This window comes from Varanus komodoensis, unplaced genomic scaffold, assembly GCF_004798865.1.
Source record: "Varanus komodoensis strain SLA01 unplaced genomic scaffold, ASM479886v1 scaffold6_4, whole genome shotgun sequence".
Lineage (NCBI taxonomy): Eukaryota > Metazoa > Chordata > Lepidosauria > Squamata > Varanidae > Varanus > Varanus komodoensis.
Window position 1 is genome coordinate 5,168,156 of NW_025336347.1, and position 17,286 is coordinate 5,185,441.

The 17,286-nt window shown below is 41.9% G+C and overlaps 1 protein-coding gene across 1 annotated transcript in view; it reads right to left on the reverse strand.

The window, feature by feature from the left end:
- CNTN6 (contactin 6) overlaps positions 1–17,286 on the reverse strand; it is a 136,790-nt gene that overhangs the window by 77,938 nt on the left and 41,566 nt on the right. The window contains 3 exon segments of the mRNA XM_044451876.1: positions 4,613–4,715; positions 6,955–7,158; positions 13,324–13,419. Coding sequence (XP_044307811.1) covers positions 4,613–4,715; positions 6,955–7,158; positions 13,324–13,419 — 403 coding nt within the window.

Consider the following 17,286-nt stretch of genomic DNA (forward strand, 5'->3'; position numbering starts at 1 on the left):
CTGAAATAGCATCTTGCTGCTGGGGTGTCCTTGCAGCACCTCCTCTACAATGTACAAGGATTCTTCTTTGAGGAAAATTGCTTTCTGAAAAATGCTTGCCTCTCTTTTTTTAAACATCAGAATGTTTAAAGGGAAACAGCTTGTTAAATAACATGGTGCAGGCTTCCTCAGCTACTGCCCTTCAGATGCATTGGACTACAGTTCCCAACATCTTAATGGCCAGCTGTGAAGGGATAATGGGCACTATTGTTCAACATGTACAGGGAAAACGAGATCGGGAAAAGTTGCCTTAGAAAAATTGCATCAAAATGTGAATCAGTAAGAAAAGGAAAGAGAAATAGAAAACAGAAATGTCAAAGGGGGCATTTTGACTAGAGTAGTGCAAAAGGCAAACTCACTGGAGACAAAATGCTTTCGCCATTTGCACTGTGAAGAAATTGGTTATTTTTTTCTTCCAATTTCTTGCTCTTCCTCACTGAGTGTTAGCTATATAGATACCAATATTGAATTTAAATTAACCTTGAAAGGGTATTGAATATCAGGATGTTCTAATAAAAAAATGTTGTCCATAGGCCTTGCTTTGGTGTGATAACATCAGTGGGTCTTTGGCATAGTAAAGCTTTATCTGGGACACCAAGGGAACAGCTGTATCTGGGCAAGCAAGACAGCGAGCTGGTCCAGGGCAGCAAACCAGTGGCCAGACTAAAGATGATCCAAATCCTTTCCCCAATTCCTCATTTACCCTTTTGTGAAACAGAGAGCATGAGAGGTCAGTTGCTTTGGTGGCTATGAGTAAAATTTTGAGGAAATTTTACGGGAAGGCTTACCTCAGCTATACACTTTTCCAGTATTTTTCAAAACGTTGCACCCATTCTGCTTGAGGGAACTTGTGGTATGCCTGAGCGGGAATGGAATACAGCACTGGATGGACCATTGATCTGATCCAGCATGGCTTTTCTTACTGCTAAGAATATGAAGAGGGGGGCAGGTGTTTACAGAGGGTGGCCCTATGTTTGAACATCTGTCAGAGAACAGCCCTTTATTGGAAGAAGGAATGTCCAGTCCTGCATCTAGTTTAAAGAACAGAACTAGAAGAAGGCAGAGCAGAGGCCTTGAATTTGCCCATCCACAATTAGCACCTGAACAGCAGACTGAGTGGGACCACAAGTTATCTTGTTAAATTCTTTCCAGCTAAGGCAAAATATACTGTTTTCCCTTGCAATTATAGTAATCATCTCTACCTTCGCATCTAAATCTATAAGTTAGCACATGCAACTTTTGTGCAGTCTTCTTTCCTGCATTTTGGGGCAATGCAGATCCTTTTCTTGGGCCAACCATCTGGCAGAAGTACTGGAGGAAAACAAAATGGCTGCTCTAGCTGCTAGATACAGAGCTCTCCCACTCTGCTCCAGATCTAGCTGCTATTATATTATTATATTTCCTTTCTATACCTCCTCACAACTGAAACTCTCCGGGCAGTTCCAACTTACATATTCTGGGTTCAGCTTACATATTCCCATCTGTCCGGACAACTACGTCTAGCTTCACCAGTATGCTCTCTTCCCACCTGCCCAACCCCTTCCCTGCTCCTTGCCTCTTTTTAAATAGTAAGCCTGAGTTCAGGGACTGTCCAAAGATTCATACTTGTAAGTTGCCTTGCATTTTCTGACTGGAGGGCAGGATAAAGATGTTTTGACTGAGCAAACAAGAAGCCCAGTCTTTCTAATTCTGGGAACTTCATTTTGACAACACGCGGCAAAGACCAGATTTGTAAGACAAGTACATGTACTTCTAATGGAATGTTCCAATTTTGAAAACATCTTTTCTGTTTGCCCCGTGTTGTTTCTTCTTTTTTGTGCATATTTGTGGCTCCAGCCTTTCAATTCTACTGCATGATTTTTAAAGGAAATTGAACCACATAACACACAGAGCAATGTAGTTTGTGTTCGTGAAACGTAGTCAAAATAAAGATTAAAAGCGACTGATTGGCTGTTTGATAGGAAGGTGGAATTCTGGAGACAGCGACACTTAATGCAGTCCTAAGTATTCTCCTGAGCAACTGAGAGCTTTTCTACATGGGACTGTTGATCCGCTGTGTCAACATGTGGTTTTGTCACAGAGCGGGATCTATTCCTGGTGGCGCTGCGGTATAGCAGAATATCACAATCACACAAATGAAGAAACATCTTTTTGTTCCATTTGTTTCCAAAAACAGCATTTTCAGCCTTTATTGAAAATGAATATGATCTTAAAAGGCAAAAGAGAAACTGGTAGCCCGTGATGTACAATAAGTGCCTCATATACAAAAGCTCTGATTAGCAAGTTTCTGGCTTTTTATGAATAGCACTAAGCATATTCAATCCAGACATTTTTATTTCTTTCAGAGTGGGAGGGGTGCAAAATATGTGCAGTCAAATAACTAGCTGGTCTTTTGAGGGCCATAGCTACTAATTTTGGTGAGTGGGATAGCTGTTCTTTTGTCCCACAGAAGGCCCAAATGGGAGCAGAATGGCCTAACAAAGTTAGGTCCTGATGCAATGTGGTTACTAGAGGAATTATCTGAATGAAAAGGATTGCTTTATTTGCAATTTGGGGCATTTCAATAGCAGCTTTACTCCTGCAAGAAGATGATGGCAAAGCTTTTGCCTTGCCTTTATAAATAGAGAAGAACTAGAATGTTCAGGCATTTACCTTCTAATAGTAAGTCCTGCACGACTGAAAATGAGCATATTTTGCCTTTTTCCAAAATATCAACCTGCCCTCACTTTTGTGAGGAACTCCTGGCCCTGTGGATATATGTGTGGGACATTTGACCCACTTCTAGTTATGAGCATGCAGTCCTGAATCCAACACTTCTTTCCTGCAATGCTAGGTTGTGTGCTGAATTCAAACGACAGAAGAAGAGTAGAAGGTGTCTTTCAACAACTCACACATAAGCTGTGGCAGAAGTGTGTGTACATGGAATGAAAATGAGAGATGAATGAATACCCAAACCTAAGAGTTTTCTTTGTTGGATTGTTGTTTATTAATTGCAAAATATTGGAGCTTCCAACCTCAGCTTCTTCTGAGATTATGTAAACCATGCTAGTTATAAAACAACTAGAGAACCCAATTTCAATGGCACACAAGCAAGCTTAAGTAAAGTACCACCAAATCTTTTTCTGTTAGGGGCCTATATATGCATTGTAGGTAAATAGTTGTAACTAGATAGCAGTGCCTTTCCTCAATGTTTAACCTTTCCACATCTCTGTTCCACCCTGGCTACTTGTTTGCTCTTGCAGCAGCAGTGAAGTTTAATACCCTTGTGTAATCCATCAAAGCCATTTACCCCAGTATGACTTTTCCAAAAAAGTAGGAAGTGGGAAAGGGCTGTTGGTGTTCAGCTACATGAGTGTGTGTATAATTAGGTTCTTAAGATACATCTCCCAATATCACCCTGTTTTCCTGTAGCAATCTGATTGTCTTTAGTGCTATTGGACAACAATTAATGCAAAATTCTACCCAAAAGGACTACGTTGGGGAATTTTCTCCATTTGTTTTAATGATGTTTGGCTTTCTGTCATTCAATCTGCATCTATCTGAAGAGGAAAAGGAAATGTAAGCTCTGTTATCTTGATCTGTAAAAGCACCCAGGTTGTGCACAGAATTTACTTGTAGTGAATTGTTTGAAATTAAGCTTTCAAAACAGACGCATATGTACAGATCTCACTCTCACTTTATATTTAAGAGCCACCAGCTTTACATGAATGAAGTAGGGTCTGAGGCAGCAGAAATTATTTCAGTAGTTAGTTTCTCATATTGAAGGATTTGCTAGAATTTGCATGTGTATGTATGCTTAAAATCAGCATATTTCAGCAAGAGAAATAAGAGTTGCAGATTAGGTCAGAATCATACCAGCCTTCTTCCCCTGGCCAGGAAGGGAGATAAAGTCTGGGAATGCTAGCAGATTCTTTGGGCAAAGTATGCAAAATAAGCAATTCTTTGCATAAGCTATGTGAAGTACATAATTCTTTGTGCAAAATAAGCCAGCTACATAATTCTTTGCACAAAGTCTGCAAGGCCTCCAAGTCACATGTACAGGAGCTGAACTCTGGTTCAACTTGCTTCCTGCCAGACACCCATTCAAACATGTGGTGTAGGGCAGAATTAGGGAAGAGAGAAAGTGTCTGGGGAGCTGAGCTGAGGAAATCTGATGGATTCTCACTCTAGATTCTATTCCCTCAGACTTAGCGCTTGACTAAGGAAGCTGAGGTATATTATTATTATGAGTCATTTCATCTTGGTACTAACCTTCTGGACTCTCTAGAAGGTTTCAAGCTGTTTGGGTAGTTTACTCCTGGTAATCTGGAAATGGTTTACAATTTACAAAAGGAAAAATAAAAACAATTTCATTGAAAATCCACCTGTTGCATACAGTCTGACGGCAAGGAATGACCAAAGGAAAGCCTTGGTGCATCTGAGCAAAACTTCATGGAACTCCTAGCTAAAATAATATTTGAGCCATTTGTGATCAAGAGATATCCCTAAAATCCAAATCATTACCAGTGTTTGACCAGCTGCATTACAGCAAACAATTATGACTTTTTAAAAAAGTAAATGAGAAAAGCCTTACTTTCCAAGGGCAAAGCATTCCAGTTTAACGAGGGACCCTTTTGCTGCCAGTGTGGTTTCTGGAAAACATACTTCAATCTTTGGCTCATATTCTCCCATCACACCTGTGGAATATCAGAACAGTGAGTGTCCCAGTTGTGCTTCAGCCCTGTCTACAGAAACAGAATATTCGCCTCAAGTATCAGATGGTGGTCTTACTTGTTCCCTATTCTGGCTCACACTGGATAAGCGTCTTCCAGTGAGAGCAAGAGTAGGTCACTGTGGATAACACCATAGCAGTGCAGGCCTTATAGGAAGTCCACAAATCAGATCACACCAGTGAGTTCCCCCTTGACATCTTGGTCCAGATTATCAGAGGAGGTCAATACTTGGCCACTGACAGATCACATGTCACACTTTAAACATTCCTACATTGATTGGTATGCATATATAACTTTGGATCCGGCCCCAAAAAGGTGCTGAACAGAATAGTAGCACATATAAGAAATAGCCTACCAAGCTTTCAAGCTTGATTTCCCAGCTAAATTCTCTACTTCAACAAACGTAATCCTGAAAAAGTCAAAGAGGAATTGATTCTGGAAGCTTTTCAAAGTATGATAAGTGTTCAAAGGGAAAAAAAATCCTAAATATAAGACTACGTCTGAAAATGTCTTTAGAGCATGAGTTCATACTGATATGTACACCACTTCATACTGCAGTATTGAGTGACAGCTGAAGCATTATGAAATGCCCATTGCAGAATAAACACTCCAGACAGTGCTTTCCTATCACATGCTATTGCCTAAACAAAACATCCAATGGGAAATTTGCACATTCAGCAAGAAGTAATTGGAGTCTTGAGTAACGGAATAAGGCATTAACGCTGCAATCTTATTTACCATTTCCTGGAAGGATGCTCCATTGAACTCAGTGACAGGCACACAATGAACTGCACTTGAAGGGTGAAATCTTAAAGCTCCACACCAACTTCTTGGTGGCCACAGGATTCTTCAGCATCTCAGAACCAAGGACCCCTGACCTCAGTGCTCAGGCCATGACAGCTGAACCTCTGGCTCCCCCTGCCCCCCGCTCCACAGCCAGCACCAGCTGCCCCTTCAAGAGCAGAAATGCCCCCCACAGAGGGAAAAATGTGGGTGGGGAGCGGGGAAGCCCAGGCTGTCTGTGTTGATTCCTACTGGAGCCCACTGCATGGTTGTCTCGACACCCGCTGAGTGAGCCATGGTGGCAGCCAAGTTCACCACCACTGCGCCTGGCACTGGAGACACGCAGGCGTCTGAGCACAGAGGCTTATGGGCAAACAGAGGAGAGCAATAGGATTGTACCAGAAGTGGTACAAGTGAACTGAGCCTAAGCATCCTTATTCTGTGGACATAACTCACAGCCAGCATGGAGTTCAGGGCCTTCAAATGTGTCCCATGACAAGCCACCAAGCTCTTATTCTAGCAATAGACAATCAGAGGCCCAGAAACCAAATCTGCCCCCTTCAAAGTGCTTTCTATTAGGACCTAGGACAAGCTTACTGATTCCCAGGACCCACAGCTTCTTTTCTGCTACTCACAACAACTATTCTCCCCATATTATTATTTTTAAACCAGGAAGACAACACTTTTTAGTATTTGCCATTATTTTATCAGTCTTGAGTACACTGTGAGGGGCCAGAATGTGGAGAAGGAATCCCAGTTTTAAAAAATGTTGCTAATGGATTTCTCAACTACATATTTTCTGCTGTGAACATTTAATTAAAGAGCTCTCTATAAAAGGATGCCTTTCACTTCAGTGACTAAGCTGGATTAGATCTAGCTTTCTGCATCTTGAATTTGAACAATGAAGCCTGTCACATCTGAATTTGAACATCCCTGGAAGAATAACATTAGTACGGGAATTAGGATTCAATTCAGCATGTTTCCTTCCACTGAAATGTATTTGGTTCACTGTGTCACTACGATCGGGTCTAATAGTTTGTCTGCTTTTTCCAGGAAACTCTGAAAATTTTAATGATGTAATGCAGAGGCTAGCATTTCTTAAGAGAGGACCTCACCACTGCACCAAACCAGGATTTCCAAAATGCTCTGGGAGAATAAATAGCACCTAGTAATCTAAAATGCATTTCAAAATGCATTTATACCCAGTTGTATCCCTCATTTACTCAAGCTGTTCATTTTACCAGGAATGGCCAGATCCAAAATAGGACCTCAAAAAGAGCCCTCTATTAACACAAAGAATAACAGCAATCCGCTTATTCTCCCTGCAGTGTTGATTAGTGCTGTGAACTTAACAGGTCATATCAATTACATATTAATTGAGCTTAATTAAGACTGTAAATCAATCAAACAAAACCCTTACCATCATTCCGGAGCACAAGTGGTGTGGGTGGGCCCTGCACACTTTGCTTTGCTTTGTGGTTTGTTACAACACACGTGTAGTTGCCCACATCAGACGGTTCCACTTTAGCGATATATAGATTTCCTGTCTCTTGAGAGACAAATCGACGAATGTCCTCCTGAACATATAAGGGATTATCATTGAAAATCCAAGCATAGGATAAATCTGGAAAACATCAAACACTTATTTCATATGTTTTCCTAACGAAGGGCTGAGACTTAGCACTAACGGAGGTTACATATATTTCAGTACATATAATTTATCTCCAAGTTTTTATTTATGTTAAAAAAACCTGGCCTACATAAAACAGATCCTAATATCAGATTACTATTCTCCCATCTTAGCAGAAAAGTCATTACTTCAAAGGAAAACAAAAATGCCAAATGCCACAGATCTTCTTTATCCATGTGCCTATTGCGATGAGGCAGCATCTTAGCAAGCAAACAGATATGGCAAGGCTGCTGTGTGTTTTACAATGCCTCCAGGGATCTGGCATGGAAGAAAGGCAGACAGTTCACACAGACATATTCTGGACTTGTTGAATACACAAATCAGTAATGACTTGACCATCCAAGGTTGTTCAAAGTCAGCTTCAGTGCAGTATTTATACCAATACAGATGGTTCTAGTCAAAGACATCAGTGTTAGAATCAGCCCTGGTAATGATGAAGAGGGCAGTGTAGAGATGAGAAGTTCCATGCCGGAGGATGTTAGAAAGTTGGACATGCATGCATTTAAGAGTTCAGTTGATAATTATATGTGCAATCAGTTTAATATTAGGTCTAAGGGAGTACAGTGTTGCCAGTGGGTGGATTACATTACCCTTGCGGAAGTAACCAAGATTATTCTTCTATTCTAAATCTTCTGTCTCCATGCTACTTTCATTGGGATGATTACATAAAATCTGGCACCATTTTCCATTCCCTCTTCTGGCTTGTTGGCTTTGGTATGATTTTCTCTAAGCAGCTTAAGACTAAAGGGCATGAGCAGAGATAACAATCTTTTGCATTCCCTGTTTTGACACACACGTGTGAAACAGGAAGCATAGGATGGGGGTAAACTTGGTTCAGGCCAAGCATAGGATGATGGTAAACTTGGTTCAAGTGTCAACACAGTCAGCTTAGAAAGGGACACTTTTTGATAGCCTGTAGTTGCCTAGAGCTTCATATGCAAATTGTGATGTCAGTTTGTAAGTGCAAACAAAGGCAAACAAAAACAGACAGAATGGATTTGTATGCTGCCTCAATCAGCCAGTGAAAGCCATTTTCCTTGTGCAATTCAATTCTGAAAACAGTGCATGAAGTTAACGCTTTAAAAACAAAAACAAACCCCAAGTATTATGTTTCCTATAAAGTGCTCATCTGTTAGTTTTGCCATTCACAGATAATTTCTATTGAGATAGGAAAACACTTGGTTAGACTCATAAAACTAAGAGCTGTTCAGAGCCCAAAACCATATTGGGCTCCATGTCTAAATTAATCCTTCTTTTCCAACTCCACCCCGTGAAGTGGTTTTTAAACATGTACAGGACAGGTGCCTGTCCACATTATACACAGGGATTTTAAGTGGGTTGGTGCTGCACACACACACATACTCTCTCTTTTACCATTATCTCATAGCCCATCTGTGCCACCATGAAGCCAGTGTGCCTGGAAAGTCACACAATTGCCACCTCCTGAGTTGCAGACAGACATTAGCCAGACCTTGGCCTCTGTGGACTACCAGTGTAGCTGGGAATGTGCCCCAAGCACTTTCTTTTGGGCTTAACCTTTACCGCCTGCCCCACGTTAAGGCCTGAACTCCTACATTCACTTTTCTTTTCCTCTTTACCCATAGCCGCTTCCTTTCGGTACTGGTAGCTCCACCTCCTTTCCAGTTCCCCTGCTGCTCTGATCCGTGTGACTCATTACCCTTTTGTTCAGTGCCTTCTTTCTACCTTCTGTCACAATCGCTCCTTCCTGCTGCCTGGAGTTTGACAGCTGACTGTGGAGCTTTTGCTATCAAACTCCGGCAATGGCAGAAATGGCATGGAAACTGTATTTTTTAAATAAAATGTGGTAAATCAGAAGTTTTGGGAATCTAACAGTTTAGCATCCCTAATTAAATGTATAATTCATGAGCTTGGAACTTTTTGCCAACGGATTCATTTCAAATGTTGCCTCTTTCCCTGTCCGACTCCATGCCATCATCAATGCCATTTTACAAACATTATTTATGTCTCAGTTGCAACATCAGCACGGTATGATAATGAGTCTGTAAACACCAGTGGTTTCTGTGGAACTTTATGCTGACTTCCTATAATACTATGCGACTATAATTAGAAACAGCATGCCACTTGGGATCTATCAAAGCTCCTCTTCTGAGAGCATTTTTTTAAAATCCTAGCTCTGGAAGGCGCTGCGCAATACGGTTAGGAAGTTAATAAAATCCAGCAAGAGAAAGTTGGCAAAATAATACGGCTCTTTTGGACTAGGGATGAAACTACGATTTGCAGGAGGGTGGGAGCTCACATGCCACATCTGCTGATCCTCCATCCCTTCCCCAAAGCCACCCAGTCTGGCTGCCTTTTGTAGTGGGAGATAATAGGCCCTGACACTGCTGTCAGAGCCCATGACTTCGGGCTGTTATGGAGTATACAGCAATTTAAAATCTGTCTATTATAATCAATGAAACCTCCATGCCCTGCTGATTTCAATAGACAAATTTAAACCTGCAGAATGTTCCAGAATGGCTGGTAGAGGCAACACATGACAAAGGGATCTTTGTCGTGGGTTGATTTTTATTCCCCACTCTCATCCGCTAGGCCAGTTTGGAGCATGCAAGCAGGTTGGATTTTGTTTACTGAAATCAAGGGATCATAGAGGTCTTTCCCAAAGAACTGGCAGAGGCACAAAGAAAATGTGACCTTGGGACAAGAGGACCTTCAGCTGTAGGTCCATGTGCCTACTCAGCAGCCCTTTAGGTGCTTGCACCAGGCCTACTGGACTAAACAGAATCATTAGGGTTTTCTAAGTATTTGCTGCTCTCTTTCAATATGTGCAAAAGTCCTTGAGCTTTTGTGATATTTGAAGCAACTGCTTGTAAATATGCAAATAGTTTAAGCAACAAACATGGAGGTGTTTGCACATCCACAGTTTGGAGATTAACTTCAGAGATGTCCACTATTGCCGAACTTCTCACCATGTGTGCCCTTCATTGGTCATGAGCTATCTTCAATAGCAATCTATCAAAGTCAGTATCTCCTGAGCAGAATCCTTCAGTCTGCAGAGTTCTTCCAAAGAAGAATCACCGCTGATGCAGCCCTACTGGGCACTCCTCTAAGGAGGGGTGCAGCAAACCCCGAGAGGGAAAGTATTCCCAGGGACTACTAAGGAAGAAAAAAACATTCTCTAAGAGATGTGGCTAACCAGAGAATGGCTCTGATGCAAAACAAACCAGGCTTCAGTCTTTTGGACAGTTGCTGTCCAGGTAAAAGTTTAAGACTCAACCTGTGTTTGATTTGTGCCAAGCCTATTCCTGGAGATAAACTAGTTAAGGGGAAAAGAATGAGAGAGCAACCTCCTGTTAATGATGGAGAACCACCTTGTCCTGGTTGAGAATACGGAGTAAGCATCCAAAGACAAGGCATTTGTTCTGAGGCCCTTCTGGCAGAGGAAAGATAGCGTTTAAATTTCAGAGAAGAGGTAGCCAGTGGATCAAAATGTGACAACCTGACCGCTTTTAGAAACCAATTCCGATTCCATTTGCTGAACTCAGGGGCAGTGGGAGTGTTGGCAAATGCAACACCCCTTAGGAACTTCCATGTGTGAAGAAAGTCAGCAAAAGATCCCTGTCCCCTAAACCCCAAGACTATATTTAGGGCTAGAACTGGCCTTGAAAGATAGAGGTGCTGAGACCCTTCCGCAAATCCACCTGGAGAATTTTCAAAACCACAGACACATAATAATCATCCTAGACCAGGTGAGGAAAGTCTTCCAAGTACCTGTTGATAAATTCTGTTGGTATAACTACAACAAGAAGTAATGAGGGTGTTCAATACCACTTTCTACCCTAACCCAGACTTCTGAGCCATTGTTGCTCAGCCTCTAACTGGTCATTCAGAGCATCACCAAATAGGGATAAGCAATATGGCCTTAGGAAAATATATCCCTGTAGGGAGAACATTTCCAGTGCTCTTCAGGTGACATATTCACTCAATCTGGTAACCATGGCTTTCTTGGCCAGTGCAGAGTGACCAACATCACCTCTGCTGCTAGCTGGTGAACCCACTCAGTCACTCACAGAATGAGTAGAAATGAGGAAAGGCTAGAGCAGTCCTCCAGGCCAAAGGCAGGACAGAGCATCAATCTGCACCGCCAGCAGCTATGGATGCCTTGACAGGAGGTCTGACTAGCTGGGAGTCTTCTCTTGCATCTTTTCTTAGTTGGCCTTTTTTTCCTGCAAGGGTCCAGGGTGTGGGCAGCAGGACATCAAGCAGATGCACTGGAGCCAGGCAACAAGAGTCAAGGAAGTACAAGTTTAAAGCCCAACACGTGCAGAGTCAGCATCACAAGCAGTCCAAGGTGGGAACCAAAAGCACCTCAAGCAAGGCAGAGTCCAACAGGCAATAGCATCATCATACAGGCGATGGGGCAAGTACCAGCAAGACAATGCAGCAAGGAGAAGGTATCCTGGAAAAGGGAGACAAAGCAGGGTCCAGGAAGGGCTATGCAGGGCAGGTGAGAAGAAGCAGAACAAAGCAAAGATCCAAGATACAGGAGCCGGCTCCAGAACATTGGAGACCAGTGCTGCTGAGATAGCTTTTAGAGGAAAATCCTGCTCTTAAATAGCTTTCCCCCCAGGGCTCCCAGGTGGTGCTCATCAAGCTGTAGCAGAGACAGGGTCTAATCCTGTAACTTCCAGTCATTTTCCTGGTGCTCGATCAGCTGATGGAGCCTTAGAGCAGCCCATGCCCTGATGTTTCTTCAGAATGTGTGTCAGTGCGTGAAGACTGTCTAGAGAACCTGTGCGAGGAGGGTGAAACAGATGCGTGTCCCTTCTTTCCTCTCCTATGTTTGGATCCTTCTTTAGAAGAGCAAGTATACCTCTTCTTCTTCCCTTTATGGGATTTGTGAGTCCCTCGATGGGAAATAGAGTGGTAGGGATTTTCCTTTCCACCTAATAGTGAGTGTGACCTCTCGTAATACCAGTTGGCTGGCTCACTCTAGAAAGCTGAGGTGGGGTGGACAGGTCCTCAGAATGACTTACTGCTGCCAGTTCATCTGCAGGATCCCCAGATCACTGAGGACTACACTCAGGAAACCTTCTCCCAGTGATGGGGCCACCTGTTAGCACTCCTCAGTTTTGGGAATGACGTTGTTCTTGGAATGTGTTTCAGGACCAGGATGACATGGATGCTTCAGCAGAGCACCAGGCTGGACAGCTTATGCCAAGGCTGGCATCTCCAGGTGTTCAGGCAGGCCCTGGGGACAGCCAGTCTGCAAGTGCTGGGAGGCATCTGGGACCACAACCATAGGGGCCAGTCTGATCCTTGGCTCCATGACATGGTGCTGGGAGAGAAGGGCTAGCCAGCTCCTGCATCCAGCTAGGAGGTTTACCCAGTTCCAGAGGGGTGAGGTCCAGGTTACTCAAAACAAGGGATCTTGAAAGCAGTTCCTAGATTGGGTTCCATGCACCACTCTGTACATGCTCAGGGACTCTTCCTGCACTGGCTCTGTGCAGTTGATGCTGAAGGGACAGAAATTCCTATGATAAACTAGGAATAGGTAAATATTTGGTTTCTTAGCTTGTTTTAAATAACTACTTTCAGATATCTTCATAAACTTTTGATTTAAAAATGAGTGTGAGAAAAAGCAAAAGCCAAATGCTTTGAGAACTTAACTTTTAACTTTGAATTTCTCTGTATCCAACCACATTTATGATCCTAAATTAGGATTAACTTTCTCCTTTTTTCTGATGTCTCCTTATTTTTAATGTGGCAGGCAAGTACAACATAATCCTTTCTGAACTGGAGTGGGAACAGCTGTATCTATTGAATTTGGCCAGTGTAGATGTGTAATAATTTCCCTTCATTTTTATTATAACTTACCAAGATTCACAATTTCTTCATAAATAAGATAAAACCCATTGGAAGGGTTTTTTTAAACTGAATGCAGGAGAAAGGAAAAGTGACAGATTAATACTTCCCAACTAGAAATCATATGGGCATTGAAGCTGGTTTACCATAGATTGTGGCACAAGCTTTTAAATAAAACACACAGAAGTACATTCTACCCATCTGAAATTTGTGCAAGCAAATACTATAACATGCAAATAAAACATCTTGTGCTACCTCCGTGATGTGGTGGAGGACCACAGAGTAGAACGACTCCTTGTCCTTCTCTGACAGATACGGTGTTTCTTGCTTTGGTTTCAAAGTTTTCAAGATCTTGAAGGAAAAGAAAAAAACTGTGATTACAAATCTGTTAGAATTATCTGCATTTTAACCATGGGGCTAAGTTAGCTGGCTATGCTAAGATGACTGTAGGATAGGCATGCGAGGATATCCTGTATGCAACATCAGTGTGCTTTGCTTTTTCAACTTAAGTGTTTGCATTCCTCCCTTGTGAAAATATTGTTTATTCAGATGTGGCTGCATTGAAGTGTAAGCTGTTGCGGTCTCATAAATACACTGTGCATGATCTTAGGGTGGATGATTCTAGCTATTTACTTATAAACAGGGGAAACATTGAAAATGTTTATGCAGTCTTTTGACCATATGTCTTTTTCTCTGCAGGAAAGGGGAATTTTTCAACATGTTTTATTTGCTCCATTCCTCTATCCCCAGTTTGGAACATTTACCCCCATTTTGCAAAAGGCAGATCTAGCCTAGACTCATGGTGAGCCAAACACTTTTCCATTTGTATTCTCTGGGATATCCATTTAGGCAATACAAAGTTCCTAATCTGTAGTTTATATGTCATTTCAGTTTAGGCTTTCACATCTGCTCAAGTTCAAGACAAAAACCAATGGACAAAATCAAAGGTAAACTATATTCTAAACCTCAACTTTAAGTAAGCAAAGGTGTGATCCTATACTTACATAGGAGTAATCCCATTGTTTGTGGTGGCACTTACTTGTAAGCAGACATGTATATTTGTACGTATTGCACTATAATTCTTATGGAACACATTTTCACAATTTCAAGGAGGTTGTGATGCTTTACAGCAACTCAAAATGAAATAGTTTCCTTAACAAGGAAATATTGTTAGGAAGGGTCAAGAAAGTAACAAAGCTCAGGCTTGCCTTGTTCTCCAGCCACATGCCATTTCCAGTGCTACCTTGAAACATTTGAAAAATTCATGAAAAATCGGTCACATAAAAAATTCAAATGAAAATTTTTTTGAGTGGGGATGGGGGTAAAACAGCTTTTGGACTTTTCTCAAAAACACCATTCTACAATGTTTGTCCTTGTGAAAAAGAAATCCGTCTCAGGTTAAGAATATCAGAAGAAGGCCAACTTCCCTACCCCAAGGAAAATAACATGTGTATTATTAGTTTTTTTTTTAAAAAAAGAAAAGCTGCAAATAGACGTGTTCGTATAATAGTCTAAAAAAATGTTTACCATCACAAAGCAGTGGTAACTGCAGTGAAACTAGTTTCTTAGCAGTTGAAATCATTAATCAGCTGACTTAGGGACCGAAGTCTGGAAGGTGGAGTATGAATCATCATCATCATCATCATCATCATCATCATCATCATCATCACTGAGATCACACACAATACTTGCATGCTTTACTAGTATTGTATAAAACACCATAAGCTAATAAAGCTTTTTGTGTTATCAAGGAGAGCAGAGTGGAGATCAGGTGTTCAGAGTGGATTGCGATTGCTAATAGACATTTAAGGAACAGCAGCTCTATTTCACAGATGGCGTCCTCGCTAACTGTTTTCTGCAGAAATCTATGAATAAGTTATCACCTGACTCTCCATAATTCTCCCTTCCTTCCTATGCCTGCATTCGTCTTACTTTGTGAGCATCGACTTCTTTCTCATTGCATTATGCTATCGGCGGCAACTCCCTTCCGATTGGCCCCCCTCCCCTCCCCTCCCCTCCCCGTCTGCCCCCTTTCAGCCCTGCGTGCTGGCATAGGAAGAAGGGCACAGTGAGCAAATTCCTCCAACCTGCGGTGATACCGCGTAGCCTGAGCACAGTGCCCAGGTGCGAATGCCTTCCTTTGGAGTATGGTGTGGAGATGCCAGGGCTCAGCTGCACACAGTGGCAAGTCATCACTGTCCGCAGGACGCATTCGCAAACCATGGCAAGCATGAGATATGCTTATGGCAGGGAAAACATATGTTTTCCTGTGTTAACCAAATTAGATTATCACAAGAACATTACTGATCTACACTGAACCATATGGGGACACTTCTCGAGGATGCTGGGGAGCAGGTTGACAGAACAGGCAAGTTGTTCAGCTGGTGTAATTGAGAGCTCTTGCGTTTCGCTCAGGACACGCCGGATCAACGTTGCCTTTCTTAAAGCAATCGGATGGCTTTCATCAGAGGCAGCACAAAGAGAGGCAGGGAACACCCAGGATGCTAGCAGCAGTTGGAGGGTGCTGCTTCCTTTTTCCTGGCAACTGCAGAGGCAGGAAGAGGGGAGAGAGATGGTGTGTGTGTGCTTCAGGATGTAACAGCAAGCACATGTTGCAGGGGAGAATATGTATATGTATGGCTTGTAGCACAACACATATGGACCTTGCTGTGCTTTTGGATGGGCAATATTCTGTGTGAATGTATGTATGAATGTATAAGAGAGAGAAAGTGGATTTGTCTCTGTTGTCTATATTTGTGTTCTGACCACAAGGTCTGACTGTTTGGAAAATTGTCTGATTCTGCTTGGCCCAGTCTGGAGTCTATCCAGCTTGACTCAGGTGCTGCACCTGAGTTGAGATCCAGAAGCCCAAGGATGATGCTTCCTATTAACTGTCATGGAAAAAGTAAAACCATCTACAACATTTTTCACTATAGGTCAGTCATGGATTTGTAGACAAAATAGTAAGGGGCTAGGCCTGTCATGCATTAGCTGAATATATGCAGGGAATTCTGTTCAAGATACACCTTTACATTTGGGGAGTATCCAAAAGAAAACGCATTTCTCCTCCTATATTCTTTGTGTACCATTCTTCTGAAATTAAGCTGGCCCTAGCTAAAAACTTCAGGGTATAAGTGCAGCAGCTTGTGTCATTACATTTCTGGCTGCTAGATTTAGTTCCTCTTCTCCACCTCCATGGTTTTGGGGATTAATTTTATGAAAACATCACGGGTACAGAGATGCCCTTAGGAAATGTATTTGCAAACTTTTATAAGAATAAGTGCAGGGGTTAGGGAACCATAATTTCCCTCCCCCAAAACAAAGTGATTGGACATACTGTAAAATGGATTAAATGTACCCTGTGATTAGATCCACCCTCTCACTTTCCTCTTCCTCTCCTCTATCAGAATTCAGAAAAATGAAAGCAAAGCATGTTATTTTTAGATACACACAGTTCATATTTCTGAAAATGTCTTGCAAATGAAGCTTTATGGAAAATTCGGCTTCAGTTCTGGTCACTTTTGAAATAAACCTGTTTTGTCATGGAAAGCACCAAACTGGTCTTGGGCTTCAGCTGATTCTGATGGCCGTACTGTGTGTTTGTGTGTGTGGCAGCTATCAGTGGAACCCTTACACTAAAAAAGTTCATCACACTTCATGTAAATATTCAAGAATATAACAACAAAAATGGCAACAACTTGAGAATAATCAACAATCCAAAACACTCTAATTGCCTTGCACAGCAATTATCAAAAGATGGGCAATTCCACAGTGATTACTGAGGTGTTTAGTTTAGGTGACAAACAACATTATCTGGAAAAATGTACTAATGTAATGTACACAAACATTTTCCTCCTCAATGTTTTTATGATGTTCCCATTAGTACTAATAAGAGGAACAATCTGCTACAGAAGAGAGAATATATTATCTAACTTCTATTCCCGCCCCCTGCCCCCAATCCTCAATGTTTAATGCCAACAATTAGCATCAACACCACTGGCATCTGGAGTTTATCATTTTGCTTTAAGTTAATTGGATCACAAGGCAATCAAATGATAAAACCAACAAATTATGGGGCTAGGTAGCAAGAATATGTGGCAGAGGGACCTCTGCTTTGTAAGACCTGATAAGCACAGAAGGAAGCTCACCTGTTTTTTAAAGCTTGGGCCCTTAAAACATAAACAAGCACAATTTTGCATTGGCACTAATGGAAGGGAA